General features: G+C 38.5%; 1 protein-coding gene across 6 annotated transcripts in view; it reads left to right on the top strand.

The window, feature by feature from the left end:
- ATP11C (ATPase phospholipid transporting 11C) overlaps positions 1-11826 on the top strand; it is a 131039-nt gene extending 119213 nt beyond the window's left edge. For 3 of the 6 annotated variants that reach the window (XM_063431988.1, XM_063431986.1, XM_063431987.1), the window contains exons 27-29: positions 3582-3685; positions 5432-5585; positions 11098-11826. In XM_063431988.1, the coding sequence (XP_063288058.1) occupies positions 3582-3685; positions 5432-5585; positions 11098-11223 (384 nt within the window). In that variant the 3' untranslated portion in view covers positions 11224-11826. Of the gene's footprint in view, positions 1-3581; positions 3686-5431; positions 5586-7587; positions 7679-8469; positions 8572-11097 lie in introns of all 6 variants that reach the window. The other 3 variants (XM_063431991.1, XM_063431989.1, XM_063431990.1) reach the window with 3 other exon arrangements.
- The last annotated feature ends 13574 nt before the right edge of the window (positions 11827-25400 follow it).

A 25400-nucleotide genomic window follows, 5' to 3' on the forward strand; every position in this document is an offset into this window, starting at 1 on the left:
TCTGTAATGGAGTGTCAGGAAGTGCAGATTGACGTCAGGCATGGGTGCCACTGATTGGCTAGAGTTGACAGTTGACGCTCTAAGCCAATCGCTAGTTCCCAGTTCATAATTTTTTTAAACTTTTTTATGAATGGGGAGCTACTGATTGGCTTAGAGTGCCAGCTGACCGCTCTAGCCAATCAGCAACTCCTACCCAGCGGCACTCTGTGCTTCCTGACACTCAGTAAATAAAAGTTAAAAGTCATTAACACTGATATTTTTTTATTTTTTTTTACCTGGGGAGATGAGAAGGTCCAGAGTTTCCCTGCCAGGCCCAGGTACCAAAGCCTTATGATGTGGTGTCCAGAATAAAGTGGAGGGTTCACTTCATTTGTCCTTCCTGCTCCAATCTCCTTTTCTTCTCCTTCATTTGACAGTCTTCTTTTTCTTCTGACACTGTCTTCTATATTTGGCTCCTTCTGCTCTTTTACCTTTCTGCTTAATTTGCGCCCTTCTGCTCCTTTCTCATTCTGATTCCTTTCTGCTCCTTGCAGACCCTTTCTGCTCCTTCTCCTACTTTAGCTTTGTGCTCCTTGTTGTCCCTTTCTGCTCCTTCTTCAACTCTACCTTTGTGCTCCTTCTGATTCTTTCTGCTCCTTTACGTTTGTGCTCCTTCTGTCCCTTTCTGCTCCTTGCAGACCCTTCCTGCTCCTTGCTGACTCTTCATTTAGGCTCCCCCCATGCCCCACTCCCCTAATATATAGGCTGCCCCCCATCCCTCACTCCCCTAATATATAGGCTGCACCCCCATCCCTCACTCCCCTAATATATAGGCTGCCGCCCCATGCCTCACTCCCCTAATATATAGGCTGCCCCCCATCCCTCACTCCCCTAATATATAGGCTGCCCCCCATCCCTCACTCCCCTAATATATAGGCTGCCCCCCATCCCTCACTCCCCTAATATATAGGCTGCCCCCCATCCCTCACTCCCCTAATATATAGGCTGCCCCCCATCCCTCACTCCCCTAATCTATAGGCTGCCCCCCATCCCTCACTCCCCTAATATATAGGCTGCCCCCCATCCCTCACTCCCCTAATATATAGGCTGCCCCCCCATCCCTCACTCCCCTAATCTATAGGCTGCCCCCCTATCCCTCACTCCCCTAATATATAGGCTGCCCCCCATCACTCACTCCCCTAATATATAGGCTGCCCCCCATCCCTCACTCCCCTAATATATAAGCTGCCCCCCCATCCCTCACTCCCCTAATATATAGGCTGCCCCCCCATCCCTCACTCCCCTAATATATAGGCTGCCCCCCCATCCCTCACTCCCCTAATCTATAGGCTGCCACCCCATCCCTCACTCCCCTAATATATAGGCTGCCACCCCATCCCTCACTCCCCTAATCTATAGGCTGCCCCCCATCCCTCACTCCCCTAATCTATAGGCTGCCCCCCCCATGCCTTACTCCCCTAATCTATAGGCTGCCCCCCCATGCCTTACTCCCCTGATCTATAGGCTGCCCCCCCCATCCCTCACTCCCCTAATCTGGAGGCTGCCCCCCCCATCCCTCACTCCCCTAATATGTAGGCTGCCCCCCCCCCCCCCCATCTATAGGCTATTTTAAACCCCACCCCACCCCATCCCTCACTTCCCTGATCTGTAGGCTGTCTCTGGCTGCATGTGTTGCTCCCCTGCGGTTTCAATCAGCAGAGAGAAGCAGGGATAGATGCAGCTTCCTGTCCCTGTCACTCTCCATACACAGCTCCACCTACTGTCCGGCGCCGGTATTGCAGTTCATTTTAAATCTCACACGAAAAATAGCAGAACAAGCTAAGGCACTTAATGTCTGGAAATTATTGTAAGTTTGATATTAGTTTGATGGTTTTGAGGTGTGACTTGGGGATTCTGGGGTTAGTGTCATAAGGATGAAGGCTGGCAAGATGGAGACAATGTATGCTCTAATGGCCTGCACACAACAGTTGGGAGGCTTTGTGACAAGCCTTGTAACTTCTGTTGGCCAGCTATGTTTATTTGTTTTTCTTTTTTCTTCCAGCGACCTCCTTCTGTATTCACTTGTTACACTTCTGTTGCTTTTCTCTGTTAACTGGTGTTTTCTTTTTTTATCTAGATTGTTTATAACAAAAACTGATAACACTTAATTTATTTTGTTAGAGCTCCCACCATTCACCCATGGATGGTGATCGGGGAGGTATAGGTCCCCTCAGTTTGTTTATTTTAGTCGAACCAATGGATGGGTGGCTGGTGGGGACAATAGGTTCTCCCCCTCAATTTATGTTAATCATAGCCCCACCTCCTGGCAATAGGTGGGGGCACAGAGAGGACACTATCTCGTAAGTGCACAGGGGGAGGTTAACTGTGATCTCTCCACAACCAATTCTTTATTTTGCAGCCACAACCTGATTCCCAAGGTTGAGGAGTTTTTGAAAAAAAAAGTGTTGTTTTTTTTTTTGTCGATGTTATCAAGATTATATCCACTGTAAATGGTATTTGAACGCAAAATCAAATATTTTCAATGCCAAGTATATTGAATTCTTACCAATAAAAGGCTTTTTGAGAGTCGACAAACTGCCTATAAACATTATCGTAAATTTCTGAAATGTAATGAAGACCTATACTGGATGAATGTGACAGTTGCACTTTGGACAAATTGAAGCTTATAAAACTGAGTGATATTGTTGGTGACATAGTATGAGGGATATCTAAAAACCTGATTTTAAGGAATTCTAGAAGCAAACAGAAGCAGGTATCATTTAACTTACGAAGCTGGAGTTATTTACTATGGAGAACCCTTTCAAACAAAAACAAAATTAATATATAGACGTAAAGAAAGAATCTGCTTTTTTAATGTAAATCAAAACTTTACATCTTTTATATTATTGTGCTCAAGACTCACAAACTTCTTCTATAAATTGGATTTCCTAAAGTAGTTTATGGGGAGGGGGACTATTAAATCAAAACTGATTAAATAAATAAACTGTTACATTTTTAGGGTATTCAAAATACTGTATTTACTCAAATCTAATGTGCACTTTTTTTGAAAAATAAAGTTTCCAAAATGTGAATGCGCATTGGATTGGATGGCGCATTCCATTCGGGGCAAAATTCCAAATTTTCAGACTAATTGCATTCCAGCTAATTCACACAGGCAAGTTTTGTTCCTGAAAGAGGGCTTAAGAAAGACTAGATTGACATGTAACACTAAAATTGAAATACCATCAATGTTACTATGGTATATGGCAATAAGCATTTTCATGTTGTATAGTAGTATCTTCTTGTATAAATGCACATTACATTTGACTGCAAAAACCCTTTTTAGCTTCCAGGTTTAAAAAAAATTGAGGTGCGCATTAGATTTGATGAAAAATACTTTTTTTTTTTTTTTTTTTTTAATGAAACATAATTTTCAAAAATGTATCCAGAAAATATTAAATCCTTTTAAAAAGCTTTTCCAATAATAATAACTAGAGGCCTTTCGTCAGCAAAGTGTTTTAACGTATGCATTACTCAATCTAAAACATAATGGAATCTTTTCATATTTTGATTTATTTTTATATCTTTTTTTTTTTTTCCAGCTTGCACTAGATACTCGCTACTGGACATGGTTGAACCATTTGGTTATTTGGGGTTCACTGGCATTCTATGTCATTTTCTCAATCTTTTGGGGAGGAATAATTTGGTGAGTATACAGAATACATCACTTATTATTATAAACTGTGATGCATTTTCTCTCCGCTTAAAGTTATTAGTATAGAGAAGCATATGAAACCTGCTCCAAAGAAAATCTGTTTACTTTTTCTTTCTTTTTTTTTTCGTTTGAAGATATAGTTTACTTTTCATTAAAAAATGTTTACGTTTGAAGATATAGTGAAAGAAAGTTCCTTACACCGTCTACCATAGACTACACCTTGTTAGTAGAATAGCCATGGCGGTCCGTTATATATGGGTTATAGATAGATCCCAGCAATGGGAACCTAATAAATATCAAATGCGATAGCTTTGTATTTCTATGGAGATAGAATTGGATAATAGGCCTCGTAAAGGAGTCTATAAAGTGGAAAAGCGACAAAGATCCAGAAAAAAAAGAAAGAGAAGAAAAAAAAATGGTCGCCGTTAAGGTTAATCGTTCTGAAAGGTCGTACCCAGCCAATAAAAAAAAAAAAGAGATGGGGGGGTGTGGAGCTGGGAACAGACTGTGGGAGGGGCCTGGGCACCCAGCCCCCAAGAGCTTCAGACCGTTAAAAGTCCAGTCAGTCAACAAACTCACTCCCATTCCAGGGTTCCCAAATCTTTTTAAAACCTATGGAGTGTTCCTTACCTGTGCTGTCAATTTGTCCATAAGGCCAAATTTACTTTTAAGCTCTATTTCTAAGGTGCGATATTTTGAAGTTAATGCTGGGTAGGTTTTTAAAGTTTATGGCTATATCTTACTGCTTGCTCAGTCATAATGTAACAATGTTGATAGTTCAGATAACCCTAACGTGATCCAGCTGCTAAGTGTTATATGCACAAAAAGAAGAGTTTTGCCACTATTGAACACTATTGAAGTCAACATTTTGACAGTTCATTACAGGACTTTCAGAAAGAATGGCAATAAGCTAAAATAACCCCTTCACTATTAACTTTAAACAGCATACGTTTCAGAACAAACAACTTAATTTTAATAATGTTATTAAGCTCAAATAGTCCATTTAATATCCTAATTTATTAAACAGACTTGTCACCCGACACATGATGGAAAAAAACCTAAACTTGTCTGCGTGCACAAATTAGCTTTTTTTTTTTATCAAGTACACCCTCTTGTAAATGAAAACCACAGTCATGTGACTGCAACGCGATACGTACAAACATGCAAACAATATTGCTTGCACAAACGTTAACGTGAGGAAGATTCTTGCTTTAGTGAGATATGATTGACGTTTGGTGGTTGTTGTCATGCTCAGTAAGTCCCACATTTCAGAAATAGATGCGGGAAGTTATGTGTGCAACAAACACCATGTTAATGATGATCACGCATAGAAATGGTAAGTCCGAATTGACATAAACCACACAAATCCACAGATTTATCCTCTGTGTTGATCTCGTAATGCCAATCTTTTTCAACCAAAATTATTATGGAATCTTCCTAGCACCTACTTTTTTATGGTAGAAATAATTTGGGTTGTTCTGGAGGCAAGTGAGGGAGTAAATATAAATACAAGTTACACTTATAAAGCAACCACTGAGTGTGTGTTCCGTTAAGATATATTTAACAGATTTTGACGTACCTTCTATGAAACCTGCTTTACTAGATTCATATGATGCGCATATTTAACTCATACAGGTTCCTGCACTAGATTGTAAACTAATTACAAAGCTATAAACAGACAAACTGGGCTGCCAGACTGGAATATTCTTAATTTGCATTTTCTTAATCCTTTTTCAGGCCATTCCTCAAACAACAAAGAATGTATTTTGTATTTTCTCACATGCTGACTTCCGTGTCTGCCTGGCTTGCAATAATTCTTCTGATTTTAAGCAGCCTTTACCCAGAGATTGTTTTAATAATTATCAAAAATATTAAATCTGCAAATTCAAAGGTAAGAATTTTTTTTTTATTATTATTATTTTTTGTTTTTGTTTATAGTAATATTTTGCTCACTTAATTTTATACTTATTTTTCCAAAGTAGTGTAAACATAGTAGTTGTCTAATCATAGTTCTGCCAACAGGCCTGTCTATACAGGGTGAATGGGAATATGATGACAGGCGTTCCAACAGGGGTTTATCAGGGTTATCCTATGCTGCTGAAGCACATATGGGCTAAAAGACACTTCTGACTCTTAAAGGGACACTATAGTCACCTGAACAACTTTAGCTTAATGAAGCAGTTTTGGTGTATAGAACATGCCCCTGCAGCCTCACTGCTCAATCCTCTGCCATTTAGGAGTTAAATCCCTTTGTTTATGAACTCAGTCACACCTCCCTGCATGTGACTTGCACAGCCTTCCATAAACACTTCATGTAAAGAGAGCCCTATTTAGGCTTTCTTTATTGCAAGTTCTGTTTAATTAAGATTTTCTTATCCCCTGCTATGTTAATAGCTTGCTAGACCCTGCAAGAGCCTCCTGTATGTGATTAAAGCTCAATTTAGTGATTGAGATACAATTATTTAAGATAAATTACATCTGTTTGAAAGTGAAACCAGTTTTTTTTTCCATGCAGGCTCTGTCAATCATAGCCAGGGGAGGTGTGGCTAGGGCTGCATAAACAGAAATAAAGTGATTTAACTCCTAAATGACAGTGAATTGAGCAGTGAAATTGCAGGGGAATGATCTATACATTAAAACTACTTTATTTAGCTAAAGTAATTTAGGTGACTATAGTGTTCCTTTAAAGTGCTTCAACTTACTAAAGTGCTGTATGTGTTAGGAGTTTGTCTTTTGTTTTTTGTTTATTTGTTTTTTTTGTCTTTTCTTTTTTTTTCTTATTTTCCAGAAAGGGGACATTTTGATAGAAATTGTCACTTTTATAAATTAACCTTGTTATATCCCCCTGGCTGCCAGTCAGGTCTGTTGCTCCTTGGTTGTTTAGGTCAGTGGAACTCAAATCAAGAGGCAGGCAAATGCTGGAGCACCTGCTGTCTTCTGATTTAGGAAGCCTGTGATTGGACAGCCTGTAAAAGTCTGGGCGTGGATAGAAGGGGAGGGCTTGCAAAGGTTTCAGACAACAACAGATCAGCAGCTTTTTCAAGCTGTTTTTAGATATTTATCCAATGCATCTTTTCATTGGAGGTATATCTGCTAAATATTGCCTATTTATTTTCTATGGGGAGTGAAGTTTCTCTTTAAACACCATAGAATTAATCAGAAATGCAGGACTAGTTTTTTTTGCTTTTTTTGTTTGTTTGTTTTTAATATGCACTTTTGTAACACTTTGCCTCGCAATACTGTGGGACAGAGCTGCTCTGTCAGGTGTCATAGGAGGACTTTGTGTGTCAAACAATAAATGTTTTTTTTTTTTATGTTTTTGATGGCTATTTGTCTAGCACATTTTATATAGTGCCAGTGTGCACTTTTTTCCATTGCAGATGTATTTTAATAAAGCATTCTATTGGGCACAGCAGTGCCTTTGGATTACAATGGAGCCCAGGAGACTTTGTAACACTCCAGTATTTGAAATAAATGCATTTATTTGTAACTCTGGAGAGTACCTTTTAGTGTGTCTAGTATTCAATCCTACTCAATCAGTAATTCGGGCAGTATATTTCTATTTATCGAGAAAAGATGGCACCTACTGGCAAAATATTTTTTGACTACATTATCTATTGGTAGATGATACAGATAATTTTTATTTTCGTTTAGAACCGGATTTTTTTTTCTTCTTAAGTACCACTTAATATTTCTAACATTATTAACAATGTATTATTATTTCTGGTACATTTCTTTAGCGCTCTTTTCAACTGCTTGCTTTGGCATTGTATTGTGATCCTCTTTACAATGTCTTCGTTATTGAATTAATACACTAAACCCCTCTAATTTACTGTCTTATGTCTTCCTTATTTCTGCTAATTCTCCTGACTTTTTGGGCTGCTTTGAACCAGGAAACAAATCGCTTGCCTTCCTCAGGAACATCTACTATCTTCATGCTCTCTCAAACCTCAAGCAATCACGCTTTTCCTTGGAACAACTAAGGTGAACTGCTTTTTCCTAACTATGGTTCTCCTCTTCCCCGCTTCTTGCAGACCTTTTTGCTTTTTCCAATTTCAGTCACATCTGTTTCATGAATATTGATTAAACTGGCAGTTGGCGTAGTCGCTACTTTTTTGTGTGTTTTGTTCTCTTGGTTTTTTATGTAAACCAGTCTGTATATATTTTCACTTTAGTGTATTTTTTATCATAAGTTTACAATGATGTCACAGCTGCCTTCTGAAGAGGCACCAACAGACATTTAATGCCATATAATGCTTACATTTCCTGTGATCCTATAAAAAAAAAAAAACTACTAGAAAAACACTTTTTGAAATGAGTCCCAAGACAGTTCGTGACACAGTTTTTGGAGGCAGAAGGAATAGGCAAAATGTGTAGATTTGCATAAAAAGATCTATGTGATTATTATATAAAAAGTTGTGAGCAACCATTACCGATTCAGTTTTCAATGGTAAGTTGCTATATGAGACATATGTATACATTGGTAAGTAAATAGAAATGAGACCGTTTTTGCTTCAAAGTTCTACTCCAAGAACAACAACCATTACAGACTCCAACAGAGTCCATCAATATGTAATCAATATATCACTTTATATTGAAATGACACTTGTGCGGGGAGGTTGTACACACAAATACGTGCACATGGTATCCATTTCAATAATCTGGTTTACACCTAATGTGTAAAATGTGTTGGATCAATATCCCAGTTTATGTATCCCGTAAGCCGTATCTGCTTTGTGAACTGTTGATATTTCTTATTTGCCTTGCTACTACAGAAGAAAATTAACAGCACTCGAAATGGTTCAGAATCTGCCCCTTGGACGGTCAGGCCACTACTTTTAAGAACATTTTCAGATGAGTCTAATGTACTATAAGAGGTACATAGTTGTGGTCTTAGTGTTATCAGTTAAGAAATCAAAGCCAATAAATCAGGAGTATTTTTTTAATTTATTTTTTGCTTTGGTTGGTTATGCCAATGGAGGGAAGACTAACCTATGGGTTTTTATTGATGTGCCACTACAGCTTCCATCATTTTCAGACCACAAGATGGGAGCTGTAAACATGCAGCTGATAATTAACCAAACTAAAGCTACCAAACTTCTGTGAGTGATGTGAACAAGTGTCCATTGTTCAAAATAATTCACAAAAAGATCTTCTGTTAATTTAAATAAAAAAATTTTTTTTTAAATTTAAACTGGAATCAATGGGGAAAATTTATCAAACTGTCGCTGACAATTTTACATCAAAACTTTTGCCAAATTTTTGGAGCAATTTATTAAATCTGTAGTTTTTGTTTTTTCCTTTTCCATGAGTTGCTTCTTTAGCACTCATTTATGAATCTATAGCATTTTTATCGTTTAATGCGCAATAGATTTTATTAATGTCTCTACCATTGTTTTCCTACGGAAAAGTGGTCTGTTTTACTTCTCTTTTTTTCCAACCAATTTGGCATTCTGAAAATTTGTCCAAAACTGGTGAATCTACTAAAGGAAAAACTCCCCTTTTAGATCACTTTTTGAACACTGTAATATATTCAAAATATTTAATACAGTTCAAATGTAACATTTCTACACACTTTGATAAATTTCCCCTTGGACTATGGAGAGAAGTTCATGCAGATTATTGAATATAGTCAATCCCTTTAAAAACTGGGAAGAAGTTATCATCTCCGGAAAACTGTGATGCATTTTTAGATTTCATAATTTGAATATAAACAATATGTTTGCATAACCTATATGGTACTATGCTTTCTCTCTATTAATATCAATATAAGAGCTTGTCTAAAGCAAGTGAGCATCACACAAAGTTAAAGCGAGTTCTCCGTAATTAGTGTAACTCTGATGCATGCAAAATTTGTTTCTAGTCTGAACCAGAATTTGGTAGCTTATTTCCTGTTAAAAATTGCTTGATTTTTTGTATTTTAATTTTATTGTTTTTTAAATCAAAGATGTAATACTAATTATTCCTACCCTTACAGTCAAATTTTATCATTTTGTACTTTATTTACAATATTGTTACTGCACTTTATCAAACATGTTACAAGCCCATAGATTTAACTACATATCCATAGTAGTTTTTGCAATCAGAACCATTGTTAAAGTATTACATCTTTACCAGAATTCTTGATTTCTAGTTACTTTGAAAACTTCAATAAATTGAACAATCAAAATGAAGATTCTAATTGCATCCGATAGAACAATCTATCTATAACCTATTGCCGTTGTGATTCCAGTGAACAAATGTTCTCTGATTTATGTACTAATGCATTGGTTTGTTCCAAGCTCTACATGAGCAAATATTAATTCCTAAAACTATTATGTACTTGACATTAAAATGTGTGAAGGGAATCTATCATCAAAGTGTATTATTGTACTTAAATACATTGAAGTAATGTAGTTAATCATATTTTATCACACACATCCCTGATATGTGGGTTTTACCCTGCCATATTGATGACATTAACAGCTCCATATCATTCTCAGACTTCAGAGGTATCTTTCATCAACCGATAGGTGTCATTGAGCCAGAGATACCGCATATACACAGTTCCACCTTGTCACCTGCACCATTACAAAGGTCGACTAAACTTAGCAAGACCGTATAAAATACATTGTAATGATATATTCCCTTATCGAAAATGTACGAGTGTGGTTTGAAAAAAGAACGAGAACATGATTCATATTTTCGACACCCCTCACTTCATCAATATCCGTATCTAGTTTACATACAAAATCTCACCATATTATTTATTGAACATTGGCCTTGATTCAATAAGCCTTCTAAAAGATTCAATACCGTAAGAAAACTTTGCAAATGATTTATCTGCAAAAATTCCCATCTGCTTGACTGTCCTCTGTAGATAAATAATTTGACATGTTTTCCTAACTGTACTAGATCATTTGGAAAGCATGTTAAAGCGAGGCCGTTATCAGCCAAAATAGATCTCTGCAGGACGCACAATAATACATGGTTTTTTTTTTTTTTTTTTTTAAGATGCTTCCAAAGATATCAAAAATAAACAAAGTTTACTATTTGAACATTAAGCATCTTGCACCCTTTTTTGTTATAGTGTTCTCCCTTTCCTCCGGTTCTATCTGCCTACATTTGATTTTAGACTTCCTAAAGAAAAGGCCATTTTATTAGTTAGCATGACAATTGCCTTCTGCCCCATCACTAAATCGGCATAATCTGCCTTAATTTCAAGAAGCATAAATCCTTTTTTTTTTTTTCTTTTTTTTTTCAATTCAGTTTGTTGGTATTCACATTTGCGGCCCTCACTTTTTTTTTTGTTTTTGTTTTCTTTTAACCTTGTATTCTCACTATCTAGAACCTTTTAGTGGCTATGACTTTCTATTGCTATTTTCAGACTTCCTTCCTTTTTTAACACTGTATTTATTTTTCAGAAGTTGCAATTCCAGTTTCCAGTACTGGTATCTTATAAGAATGTGGAGAATGGGTATCTCTCTGGATTTAAGACTCTAGAATACAAATCTAGCCCACTGCTGTTAAACTCCGAGCTTTGTGAATGACCAGTACCATTGCACAGCGCAACCTCAACCACTAAAAAACAGACATGATTATTTCAGGAAGAACATTGGAATAGAGAGTGCACATCAATATGGAGACACTCTTCTGTGATAAGATGAAGATACACATTTTTTCTTAGCACAGATCATACACTAACTTGCATGTGGAAGCAGTAAAACTAGACATAGATGGACATCAGCAGCATATACTGATGGACAATTTTTATGGTCTTCTTTAGCTTAACAAGCTGCAAGAACTAATGGATGCGCAATCAATGCAGTTTATCAGAATGAGTATCCTGCCAATACAGCTTGGTGCATGTGCTGCATTCAGTAACTATCATAAGTGCTATTTTGAACAAACCTTTACCGAATCATCTGAAGTTGCAAGTAGACAATGATTCTCTTACTGTATTGTCTAAATGATATTACTCATCCGATATCGCATCGTTTTCTTACAGATTATACGCCTTTTCATACAGTTATCGTTACAGTTTAACAAATATATTTTCATACATTTGGTTTCTAAACTTGTGTAAATCTGCTTCACTTGAAAAAAACTAATCTTACTATTTTCAGGGCACTAATAAGTTTTAATTCATTAAACCTGTGTATATTTGCCTTCAATACATTTATACATTTTTACTTTTTTTTTTTTTTTTTTAAACTACAGGGATTCCTGCAAAACATTTCATATTGAAACTACTGCTTCTTAACAATCGACTTTTTATTTTTTAAGATTGAGTCATTTTACTCTTTTATGCACATGCTATTTTTGATAAAGAATTTACCCATTTTACTGCCTTCGTTTTTATGAAACTGCTTGAAGTTTGTTGTGATATTCTGGCACGGATCATATCAAAACACAGCGTTGTAATTGAATGGCTTTAATTGGAAATAATTTAAAGGGGTAAACGCCTACAAATTCTGCCAAAACTGTAAACGAGGGCATTTGGTTTATTTTGATGGCATTGTGTAAAGTTGTAAATGCTATTTATTTAAAAAAAAACACAAAAAACTCAAGGTATATTTTTCTACAATGTATTAAATATAATGGGGAGAGGGAAATAACACCATGTGTTTTACACAATTGGATGTATACAGTTGATTGGATGTGCAAAAGTCACTATGAATGACCAACACAAATGTTGTCATTTTTATTATGACACCTATAAATAACAGGTAATATTTTACATTTCAAAATCATTCCAAATGTAATATTTTGTGTAAAACTTTCAAATGCCAAGTATATTGTTTATTGAATATCTATAGGGGTTTTGTACACTAAACCGGGAGCTGCAACACCAACTTGCAAATTAATGTCAAATAATAGAGTTGGGGGGGGGGGGGGGAGCGTGGAGTTTGCCAACTTTACTATTCAGCTGAAATTTGTCAGGTTAGATCCCAAGTTGTTGCAATTACGGTTAAGTAAATAGACGCCGATAATTACATATTTTAAGTTTTGCACTTTAATGTGTTTGTATTACAGACTATTTGTGCATGTAGTACTTTTGCCTTGCTAATTACAATTTGTCACTTGTGCTCCTGCTAGTCTGTCATGTGAAATCCTGAATCAATTGAACATGTTACCACATTTTGCCGCCCTCATTTTCACTTGAATAAATTGTCAGTATAGGTGCACATACTTGCATGCAGCAAGGCTGATATAACCTGCTGTAATTAACATATCAGTTGGAATTTGGCCTCAAATGTAATTAACTACTTAACTAATTGTACATATAATTTGACAGATAAGCCAAATCTGGTGCTGATTCCACTGATTCCTTGCCCCTTCTTATGAAATGTGTTTACCAGCATGTTGAGCACAATGTTTTGATAAAATTTGTATGTGGACCTTTAATCCAGCCTATTTAAGGATACAAATTGCATTAACATGTGAGCACAACAAATGCACAGTGTAATAGAGCAACGTTATGTGCATTTTAACTCAAATAGTTTTAAAATCTCTGTAATTGTATATGTATCTCTTAAACTCCCAAAAAAAGAAAAACTAATTGTGCATTGAATACATCAAGAAATTTGTTAAATTGCAACAAATGGAAAATTTGTAAAAAAAAAAAAAATAAATTCTGGAAGACATGTACCGTATTTTTCGCTCCATAAGACGCACCACACCATAAGACGCACCTAGTTTTTAGAGGAGGAAACCCAGAAAAAAAAAATATTCTGAACAAACTGTCCCATAGTGTTTCTTACTATGGGAAAGTTTGTTCAGAATATTTTTTTTTCTCCCCTGTCCCATAGTGTTCCTTACCACCCACTCCCCTCTCCTGTCCCATAATGATCTTTAACCCCCCTGTCCCATAATGATCTTTAACCCCCCCCCCCTTGTCCCATAATGATCTTTAACCTCCCCTGTCCCATAATGATCTTTAACCTCCCCTGTCCCATAATGATCTTTAACCCCCCCCCTGTCCCATAATGATCTTTAACCCCCCTCCCCTGTCCCATAATGATCTTTAACCCCCCCTCCCCTTTCCCATAATGATCTTTAACCCCCCCTCCCCTGTCCCATAATGATCTTTAACCCCCCCTCCCCTGTCCCATAATGATCTTTAACCCCCTCCCTCCTCTGTCCCATAGTGATCTTTAACCCTCCCCTGTCCCATAGTGATTTTTTTTAACCCCCCCTTCCTCTGGCCCATAGTGTTCTTTAACCCCCTCCTCCTCTGGCCCATAGTGTTCTTTAACCCCCTCCTCCTCTGGCCCATAGTGTTCTTTAACCCCCTCCTCCCCTTGTCCAATAGTGTTCTCCACCCCTCCCCTTGTCCAATAGTGTTCTCCACCCCTCCCCTTGTCCAATAGTGTTCTCATCCTATAGTGTTCTCCCCTCATCCTATAGTGTTCCCCCTCCTCTCATCCCATAGTGTTCTCCCCCCCCTCATCCCATAGTGTTCTCCCCCCCTCCCCTTGTCCCATAGTGCACTTTCCCTCCCATAGTGTCCCACCTCCCCTCATCCCATAGTGTTCTCCTCACTCCCCTTGTCCCATAGTGCCCTCCCCTTCCCTTGTCCCATAGTGTCCCATAATTACTTACCTGTCTTGTAGCGTTGGCCGGCTTAACAGCGCGCACCGCGGTACTGAAACTACAATTTCAGGTTCCGGTTTCCGGCGGGACTGAAAGGAAGTGTGCACACTGAGTGCGCACTTCCTTTCAGTCCCGCCGGACACCGGAACCTGAAATTGAAGTTTCTGTACCGCGGTGCTCGCTGTTAAGCCGGCCCACGCTACAAGACAGGTAAGTAAAGCTTCACATTCGCTCCATTAGACGCACAGACATTTCCCCTCACTTTTGAGGGGGGGGGAAAGTGCGTCTTATGGAGTGAAAAATACGGTATATCACATACGGTAAAAATAAATCAAAAATAAAAAAAATTGCTTGGTGTATGTATGGTATTGCTTGTTTTGTATGTTTGCATTTCGGGACTCTATGTAAAACCATATTCTAATATTCCCGATGCGCGTAAGTATTTTGTGAAAGGTGTTGATGGTGAAGTGGGGACAGGATCGTTAATCTGAATGTGTATTCTTCAAAGCCAAAATATTTTGGCAAGTATTGTACAGATTTGTTTTTAAGTATAGCTTGTATATAACAAATTGTGATACAGACTAACTGGTATGATGCACCAATATGCAGAATTTTATGCATAAGCAAGCATGTAGGAATGTGTCTGCTTTTTCTAACATATACAACAACACATTTTAGGATCTGTTTAAATTGCCCTTTTGCAGACTCTCTTGCTCTGCAAAAAACAAACAAGAAAAACCACTCAATCTGATATTGGTCTACACTTATTACAACAATGTGTTGTTTCAATTATCGGGTGCTTTGATAATCAGGTAGGATGTTGAACATTAAAACAAAACTGACCTTACATTTTGTTGTATGTGTTTTTTAAAAGTTATACTAAAGTATATTTATTTGTAGTGTTTATTAAGGCAACATAACACTGGATGTTTGTTACAGAGAATATATGCTATTTGACAACTAGATCACAAAGCCACTGTATTTGCTACTGCAGTTCTTTTTGCTCTGTAATATGTTGCATTTCTCAATTTTTTTTTAAAAATGCTTGTTCATTCATAAAATCTGATTTAAAATTGTATCCCATTCTTTGAATTCATTTTATACAGATATTTGTTGCAATAAAAAAGTACTATACAGTTTTTTATTTTATTTAGGTTGTTCTGGTCTTGTATAACATTTTCAATAAGAATGTTTTGTAGTATTTTAATGTTTTTTTTTTTATTAAAATGTAATGCATGTTACATCATTTAACGTACAGTGAATAATTGTTGTATAATAAGACACATACAAGGTTATTCGCTAAACCCTGGACAAAATTTGGTGAAAATTGCCAAATATCCAACTGGAATGGCAATTCTCATATCTACCAATGCCAGTTCTGGTCAAAAATAGTCAGTCCAGCCAAATCTGTATCATTTGGTAGGAAGCATCAGGTTTAAAATCTATTCTTTTCATATTCAAAGCGCATATGAAGTATAGGATTCTAATTATAGATGAATCACTGATTTATAACTGAATCAGGACTAAATGTATACAGCGTTATTGTTAAACTTGTTTTTTGCAAAAGAAAGATAATTTGAAGTTTTATGTGCCAGTGTTGTGAGCGTCAGGCATATGTTAGCACTGGCCAGCCATCACATTTTAAAAAGTGACCATATAAAACAGTGGGGTTAATATTGAGGTGAAACCTCCCTCATGCCCCCACCTCTTATACTGATAATGGGGGTATAAATACTTAAGAGTGAGAAGCCAGTGGCTGCTCTCTATAACTATAAACTTGCGACTGAGCAGCCATTGTGCCTAGTCACTAGATAAACACCATCCGCTGTTTTAATAATATGGGATCATACTGACCTCCATAGTCTTATATTAAATTTTTTCACTTTTGTTAACGTGGCAGCTGGCTGAAATTGTTATGCAAAATCCGGAAATTGCTGTATAGTGTAAACAATATCTGGATTTTGCAGTCCGGGTGGTGAATAAACCATAAGCGCTAAGGAATCTGTTGGCGCTATATAAATGCCAGTAATAATAATAATCATGAGACAGTTGAAGATATGTCATCGCCTGTGCAAAAACACGAATTGTGGCAAGATCTTAAAGAAAAAATTAGCTTCATGCAATTGGAATAAAATCATCCAAGGAAAAATATATTTAACAATGAGATGGTCAACTTCTCCAATTACAAAAATAAAAGGCATATAATAAGCATATTACACTTTGTCTGATACCAGCAAAGTTTATTGTATGTGTAGAAGCCTTATAAAGGGTTAAATGTGAAAGGGTTTATAAAATACCCCTTCCTGTCTCATTGGAGATTCTTGGATGATATCAGCAAATCTAATGGCTAGAGTAGGACTCACTTTTTGGGGCTTGCCTTGACTGGGCAGGTGAGCTTATATTCAAATGGCAATTGGAATAAAGAGCCTCCATTTTGTTTAAATGTACATAGGGATTTAGGCCAGAGCGCAGGTAACGTTCTCTTTGTTATTCTATTAAATGGTTTATAATAGTGTTATGTAATAATAAAAAATATTTTGGGGGCGGGGCCGGACCGCCGAGCGGAGCGGTCGCAGGGAAGATCAGCTCCCGATCACAATGACCCTATAAGCCCACTACAACCGATTTAAAATCATCCAACTTACCCATCACTGCGACCCTCGATGGATGGGGGCCACCGGACCGGGGTGAGGCTTGCCTGATGAGTTTTAGTCCCCCGGAGGGGAGTTCTCTGCCGCAACGGGCGGGAGCTCCCTGGGCGGTGAGTGGAGTGGACGGCTGCCGCTCCACTATCCTGCCACCCGGAGCCTGATAGCCATGCTGCACCAGAACGGACCTGGCCCTGATCCCCCCCCCCATGGACCGGGGGGGATAATCCCGGTCCTCACCCTGTGGCTGCACTCGGAGACCTCGCAGAGACGGCCTAAATCTAAGATGGCGGAGGCCGCATGTGACAGCATCGCCTCATGGCGTCTGACACAGACCGCTGATCCCCGCAGAAGACATGCCAGGCACCTCACAATGAGTAGGCAGAGCGGGGCCCCTAAGAGACACCTACCCCCAGTGGCAGATGGGAGAAGGAGGGGGGAGATGCACAGCGAAAAGCGGCACCACAGATCCTGCGACATGCGCCGAGCTACTTCCCCTCTTCCAGAACCAAAACATAATGCTGCATTCCCCCCCCCCAATCAATCAACCCACCAAACAGCATCCCCTATCAAGCAGCAGCCCAAGACCAGCAACAAGCCACGACCACGGAAACGCAGCAGGATGGGGACAGGCTCATGGAGGGAGAATAACAAGCTACAGATTAAGGGGACTATGGGCGGATATACCTCATGTGAGCAACCTAATGTCACCTCATGATGAAACAGAGCACTGTATAACACATGCGTACCAACCACACGGAGCCTGCCTTCACTGGGACAACACACCGGCCCACATTTAAGGACTTCCACATGCCAAGCCGAGGCCGTATATACCGGCACCAACCATCATGGACAGGTTCAGAGATGCTAACTTATTACTACAGTCTCTATGCCTCCTGTACCATGTGGGGACCACAGAGTGCTTGAGGACTGATAATGCATGTTACTGATTACCTCCTCCTTACCCTCATGACAGCAGACATGTCTCCTCATATGTACACAGTCTGGGGGAACACGCTCACACCAAACGCCTACACAAGGCCGTATCCATGCATACAACACAGCACTATACTCGACCACGTATTGCTATGCACACATGGGAGTAGCAGACTCTGATGGCTCGGGGTGACTGATTTCAAGCGCTGACTCACTCTATATGCTTACACCAAGCTCACACAAGCGACACATACTCAACTATATCGTGACAATATAAAAAATGTGCACAGTAACTCTATGCTATGCCTCTTAACTTAACAACCTATGTATAACAATGAGTGTATGCCGTTGGGGCACTGCAAATGTAATCGCATCTGCTTATCTCTTGCACTCAAAAATAAAGAATTAAAAAAAAGAATTTGCAATAAAGGAAGTGTAAACATTAGATGACTCTTTACAGGAAGTGTTTAGGAAGGTTACAAAAGTCACATGCAAAGAGGTGTGACTAGGACTGCATAAACAAAGTGATTTAGCTCCTATATGGCAGAGAATTGAGCAGTGAAACTTGGTATCTGTACACCAAAACTGCTTCATTAAGCTTACATTGTTTTGGTGACTACAGTGTCCCTTTAAAAGTGGTTACACTATTCTATGCCTGTCTTCCAACTTATTAACCCCTTAACCCCTTAAGGACCAAACTTCTGGAATAAAAGGGAATCATGACATGTCACACACGTCATGTGTCCTTAAGGGGTTAAGGACAGAGCTTCAGAAGCTTGTCTTTCACTTAATGACAACGGCATTTTTTGCTATTTGCGTTCAACTGCAATTTGCATTTTACTTATTTATTGCACCGACACATATTATATACCGTTTTTTAAAGGACAGAAAGGGCTTTAATTTGATGTAACACATATATATATATATAAATGCTTATTTATTATTAAAAAAATACAGAAATATGCAAAAAAATGAATTTTTGTGTGTTTTTTTACAGTTTTTGCAATAATAATGTGTACATAATTAGTGCAGGTTAAGGAAAGTAATTAAAAATAAATTCATTTAGTTGTTCTGAATTACAGAATATATAATGTGTCTGGGATTTTACGTTTTTTTGGGTAGTTACAGGTCACAAAGCACAAGGAGTAAAATAAACTTTTTATGTGGAGCGATTTTAGAATTTGGTATGTTTGTCTTGTAAGCTTAATAGCCATAAAAGAAAACAAAATTGCCACACAAAAGTATATATTTATATAAAGTAGACACCACAGGCTATTTACCTAAGGTTGTTTTGACACTTTCTACGTAGCCATTTTACCGCCAACCTCTGCTAAATATTGGAGTAAAATTGTGTTTTTGGGGGGTTTTCGCACACAAACTTATAACAAAGAACTTCTCATGTGTATTTTGTAAAGTTGGTGTGTGCTATTCCTGTACAAAGTTTTATTATGTGTTCAGTTACTTCTGCTGAGTACAACGGTACCCCCATTGTATGTCTTTGGCACTATTTCGTGAAGCTACAGTGCCATATAGGAGATCTGTCCTTTTCAGTATTCACAGTAGAATTTTGAGAGACGGATTTAATGAGCCTATGCTTCCATTTGGGGTATTATAGTAGTTTGACTGTTCAAAAAAACCCCACAAAGGCCTACCATTTGTAAAAGTAGACACTCCAGGGTATCTCATAAGGTGCATATTGTGCCTTAACATGCCCCAATTTTTTACTATTACATGCCAAAGTATGTGGTAAAAAATAATTTTGTGCATTTTTTACATACGGATTGCATTTTTGCTGGGCATTTTGTATATTTCATGTGTGCCACTAAGTTCAAACCCCCCAAATTATGCTCAGCTAAGTCTTCTGAGTAAAAGGACACCCCATTGTATGTCTATGGCACTATTTTGGGAAGCTACAGTGCCATATAGGAGACCAAGCCAGATCAGTTTTGACCGAACTTTGAATTTTGACGCCGGGCCTATGTGCAATTTCCAAGCATCTTTGCAGGTTTTAAATTCAAACTACCCCACAAAGGCCTACCATTTCTTAAAGTAGACACCCCAGGGTATTTCAAAAGGCATATTTTGAACCTTAGCGTGGGATCATTTTTCCGCTAGCGTGTACCAGGTGTAGTGGTTATAAGCGTTTTTTTTCTGCCTTTTTGACACACAAAGTGAGTTTGCACAGTATATTTTGCAAACCATATGTGTACTACCACTGTATAATACTTCATATTTTGCTCAGCTATGTCTGCTGAGTACAAAAATACCTCCGTATGTACCTTTGCCAGGTATATGTGGACATCGGAGGGGCACATTTGGGACACAGCCATTCCATTTTTTTTCAAATTTAGAATTTTTACGCTGTGCCCATGTCCCATTTTAGAGTATTTTACCAGGCTATATAAACCAAATACCCCATAAAGTCATACCATTTCTTAAAGAAGACATCCCAGGGTATTTCAAAAGGCATATTTTGAACCTTAGCGTGGGATCATTTTTCCGCTAGCTTGTACCAGGTGTAGTGGTAATGAGCGTTATTAAATGTATTTTTTTAACTTTTTAAAACTTTACTTTTTAAAACTATTTTTTAAACTTTTGTTTTGATTATTATTTTTTTTAACTTTTCCTAAACTTTCGTAAAACTTTTTTTTTACAGATTTAACATTTTTCTAAGCTTTTTTTTTACGTTAACCCCTAACTAGCAGTAAGCAGCACTAACAGTAAATTCCCCATTTTCCCATAACTCCCACCCACCCCAGCTAGCAAAATATTTAATTATACAATATTTAAATTAGTTAATTAAATAAATTTAACCCCTGAGGGTTAAAAAATAAATAAAAGTTAATCGTCAGGGGTTAAAAAAAAAATTAGAACAGTATAATACTGTGATCTGTATTTTGATCACTGTAGGCAGTGATCGACTGGCAGGGAAGGGGTTAATTTTTATTTGGACTGGGTAAAGGGTTTATTTTTTTACTTAAACGTTATTAAAACTTTTTTTTTAACTTAATTTTTTAACTTTTTAAAGCTTATTTTTAAACTTTTTTTAACGTTAACCCCTAGTTAGCGTAATACTAAATCCCCCAATTCCCCACTAACTTCCACCCTCCCCAGCTAGCTAAATTTATAATTTTAAAATATTTAAATTAATTAATAAAATAAATTGAACCCCTGAGGGTTAAAAAAAAAAAAAAAGAATTAACCCTCAGGGGTTAAAAAAAAAAAAATCAGATCTTAGTAAAATGTAATCCCTGCCAATTGATCACTGTAGTCAGTGATCAATTGGCAGGGAAGGGGTTAATTTTTTATTAAAATGGGTAAAGGGGGGGTAAGATTTTAAATAAACTTTATTTTTTTTGTCACCAGGGGGCAGGATCAACACTGATCCGTCTCCCTGCACTTCACACTGAACCCGGAAGTGCAGGGAGGCGGAGGAGAGTATAGAGAGCACATGTGCCCGCTCAGACATGCTGTCAGAGCGGGCACATGTACTGGGGCAGCCCGATCCGGTGCTCCCGGTCTGCCTCTAATGCAGAGGCAGACCGGAGCACCATTAACCCCACGATCGCCGCGATTGCGGCGATCTGGGGTTAATTTTAACGGGTGACGGACAAGGTCCGTCACTCGTCATTAACGCATTCCCCTGAGTGACGGACCTCGTCCGTCACTCGTCGTTAAGGGGTTAAGAATTTATTTAGAAAGATCATATGTTTTTACCAGTTCTACCCTTCTCTTTCTATGTTTTTTTTTTTTTCTTTTCATATTTGGCTCTCTTTCCGGTCTCCTATATAATAAAAAATAAAATAGGAAATGGATTTATTTTATCTGTTTCATGTAGCTGTGTTGGAGAATTTCTACAAGTCAGCTGTGTGCCTTAAAGGGAAACTCCAGTGCCAGAAAAACGATCCGTTTTTCTGGCACTGGAGGGTCCCTCTCCCTCCCACCCCCCAATCCCCGGTTACTGAAGGGGTGAAAACCCCTTCAGTGACTTACCTGGGACAGCGGCGATGTCCCTCGCCGCTGTCTCCACCTCCGCGACACTCCTCCTTGTGATTACGTCGGCCGGTGGGCGAGACTAATCTCGCCCACCGGTCGAGGAGACCTAATGCGCATGCGCGGAAATGCTGTGCATGCGCATTACATCTCCCCATAGGAAAGCATTGAAAACTCATTTCAATGCTTTCCTATGGGGTTTTGAGCGACGCTGGAGGTCCTCACACAGCGTGAGGACGTCCAGCGACGCTCTAGCACAGGTTTCCTGTGCTAGAACCCAGGAAGTGACCTCTAGTGGCTGTCTAGTAGACAGCCACTAGCGGTGGAGTTAACCCTGCAATGCAATTCTTGCAGTTTATGAAAAACTGCAATAATTACACTTGCAGGGTTAAGGGTAGTGGGAGTTGGGTCGAGTGTGTGTGTGTGTGTGCGTGTGCACATAACTCTGCAAAAATATACACCTGCATTCACGCTCAGGCCATAAATGCATATTTTTATCTAAATTAATTAACCATTACACACAGCCAATAAACCCAGCACAAATATCACATACAACCAATACACGCATATCACACTGTTAATACACCCATTACAAATATCACATACAGTCATCACATAGCACCCATATCACACACAGTCATCACATCTATCACATACACAGACAACATAAACATTACATAATACATGGATGACGGGGGTGGGGGGCGCTGTGAAGATTTTTTGGCCTAAGGCCGGCCCTGATTGCTACAGCAACATTTTATCGCCATCAGCAGTCTTTGGATTAAACTACACAATATACATTTATGTACCAATGTTGTATGAACTAAAGATTACTGTCAAATGACTCCTTTGACACCTACAGTCGGACCTGACTGGCCCTCCAGGAAAATTCCTGGTGGGCCAGCATACCTTTGCGGCCAGTGCACGGTTGCCAAGGGCACACCGGCTCGGGAAACGCACGGCTATTGCACAGTGTAACAGACAGGAGGGGAAGCTCTCCATTCCTACCGGTCACTCCACGTAGCATGGCCAAGCTACGGAGGGGCATGGGGAAATAAAGACACATAGGAGTGGAGGAAGACACGCAGAGGTGCTGGGACGAGGAAAGAGACACTTTGTGCTGGGACAAGACACAGATGGGCTGGAAAAGGGGAGAAAGACCAAATAGCTAGGGCAAAGAGGCATACAGAGGAGTTGGGGAAGGGGGAAAAGAGGAAAAACAAAAGGTCTGATGAGGATGAAGTAAAATATACATTAAGAGGGATTGCACGAGACACATGAAGGGTATAAGATGCACTAAAGCTGGTAAGACAATCAAAAGAAGGGATAAGAGACACAAAAGGGGGCAAGAAATTCAAAAGGCAGGTTAAGAGAAATGGGTGAAGAAGCATTTTTTTTTCAAGTGGGGGGAGAACATGTGTTCTCCGTTCTTCAGCACAGTAGTCTATGCCAAAGAGTTTATATTAAGGTGCGAGAAAGACCTCTTATTAAAGGGACCTATAGTCTCCATAATCACTACAGTTTAATGTAGGGGTTCTGTTGTCTATATCCTGTCCTGCCGCCTGAGCACTGTAAATGCTGTCTTTTCGGACAAAAGGCCGTGTTTACATTGCTGCCTAAGAAGACCTCTAGTGGCAGACAGCCACTATTGGTGCATCCTAGCCCAGTGCTGCACAATGTGCAGTGCCTATGTTGAGGGTCTCCACACTATGTCTGGAGGTGCTGTAAGCTCTCCATAGATATGCATCTATTCAGTGCATCTGTATGAGGAGTTGCTAAATTGCGCAGTACAGCATTTTGCCAAATATGCACAATAGGGAAAGCATATGATTGGCTGGGATCATCGCGTTTACATTTTTTTTTTTTTTTTTTTACACAACGGCTGTGCCACCGCAAACCTTCACTATTTCCGTCCCATTAACCTCCCTGGCAATAATCCCAAGTGTGTCTCTGGGTTTATTTTTAGTACCAAAAGCGGTAACCCGAGTCATTCTCGGGATTACACTGTAGAATCACTTACCTTGTCCCTACAAGCCCCTGGTGTCCTCCCGCAATGTCCTCCTCCCGATGATGGCATCTGTCTTCTGGGTTTCCCTGTGAGCGCCGCCTGGCAGAACCAGGATAATATCCGTGGCGGTCTGAGATAATCAGACCGCCAGGGAGGTTAACAAGCTTTTCTTAATATGTCAAGGTATTTGGGCTAAAACATTGATTATATGCAAATGCACGTCTGCTAAAAATAAATTTGCTCTTTTGTTTATTGTGAAGCCCTATGGGTGCTTTCTTTGAAGTTAGAGTACCAATTTTTAGTTTTCAATTTTAATATTTTCTGCCTCTGTATCTGCACACTATACTGGCGTAACGCATTATCGGCCTGGTATAGAATTTTTTTTTCCAGGGCTGCTTTTTGTTCCCAGTCCAGCCCTGCCTACAGCCATTATAAACATAATTTTTCGACATACAAGAACAAAGAATTTTATTTTGTTCTTACCTACTGCTACAGTAATTCTTCTGGACTTCAAAATTAAAGAGCTGGGCAAAAAATGGCAGCTGAGTTTTAATAAACAATTCTCCCATTAACTGCTACTACAAAACCACTACTAATTTGAGTATTCATATTTTAGTTCAATTTCAGCATTATTTTTTTATATTTTAGGGCACACTGTTTTAGACATTATAAAGAGGCTCTAATAAAAATCCCTCCTGTTGGGTTGTGGAATGTTATAGATCTGCATTGGATGATGAAGTAGTCAATAAAGCTGACAACTGAATGCTAACTACACAGTGTATATTGATTATTCACTGTATAAATCCAGAATAGAACATTAAGTAGTGCCAAGTAGATCCTTGCAATAATCCGCAATAGTGTACTAGGAGAGGATTAGTCCCTAATGTCAAATTTAGAATAATGTTGGCTGCTTTACCATGGGCAACTGGCAGAAAAACATGGTCATGCTTATTCATTCTGTGAAGTAAGTGGAAGGTTACAAGAAATTAAGGCAAATGTGGTACAAAACCCATGCTCTGTGTAAAATTGTGTGTGTGTATAGATAAACTAATTTGCATATGCCCACCCAGAATCCTTTGCGGTAGTAACATCACTGCAAATTTGTGATTTCTGTGGGAAAAGCAAGTCTTCTGGCTAGACTTGTGTGCAGATTTTTGTTTAACATTGTATTAACTATATATAGTATACATAGACATGGCTTACAATTTTACATCCTATGCTACTAGCCAGACACTACCTGCAAATGGAGTATGTAAGAATACATTGTAATTGTAACACAACTAATGAAACATTTCTATTGGCAATGGCTTTTTAAAGTCAACATGAAGTTCCATGGACACGCAGAATTTTAGAAGAGAAAAAAAAAGCTTGCGTCACTTATGATAATTGGTTCATATAATGCAAGATTAACAAATTCTGAAATTAAAGAATATATAAAACATTTTACCATCTGCATCTAACTTTTGTGAATGTTTTATTTATTTATTACGTACAATAATATACTTACAGTTGTAATCGAAATGAATCATGCCCCATTGAAAATCAG

Source organism: Pelobates fuscus, chromosome 9 (assembly GCF_036172605.1).
Source record: "Pelobates fuscus isolate aPelFus1 chromosome 9, aPelFus1.pri, whole genome shotgun sequence".
NCBI lineage: Eukaryota > Metazoa > Chordata > Amphibia > Anura > Pelobatidae > Pelobates > Pelobates fuscus.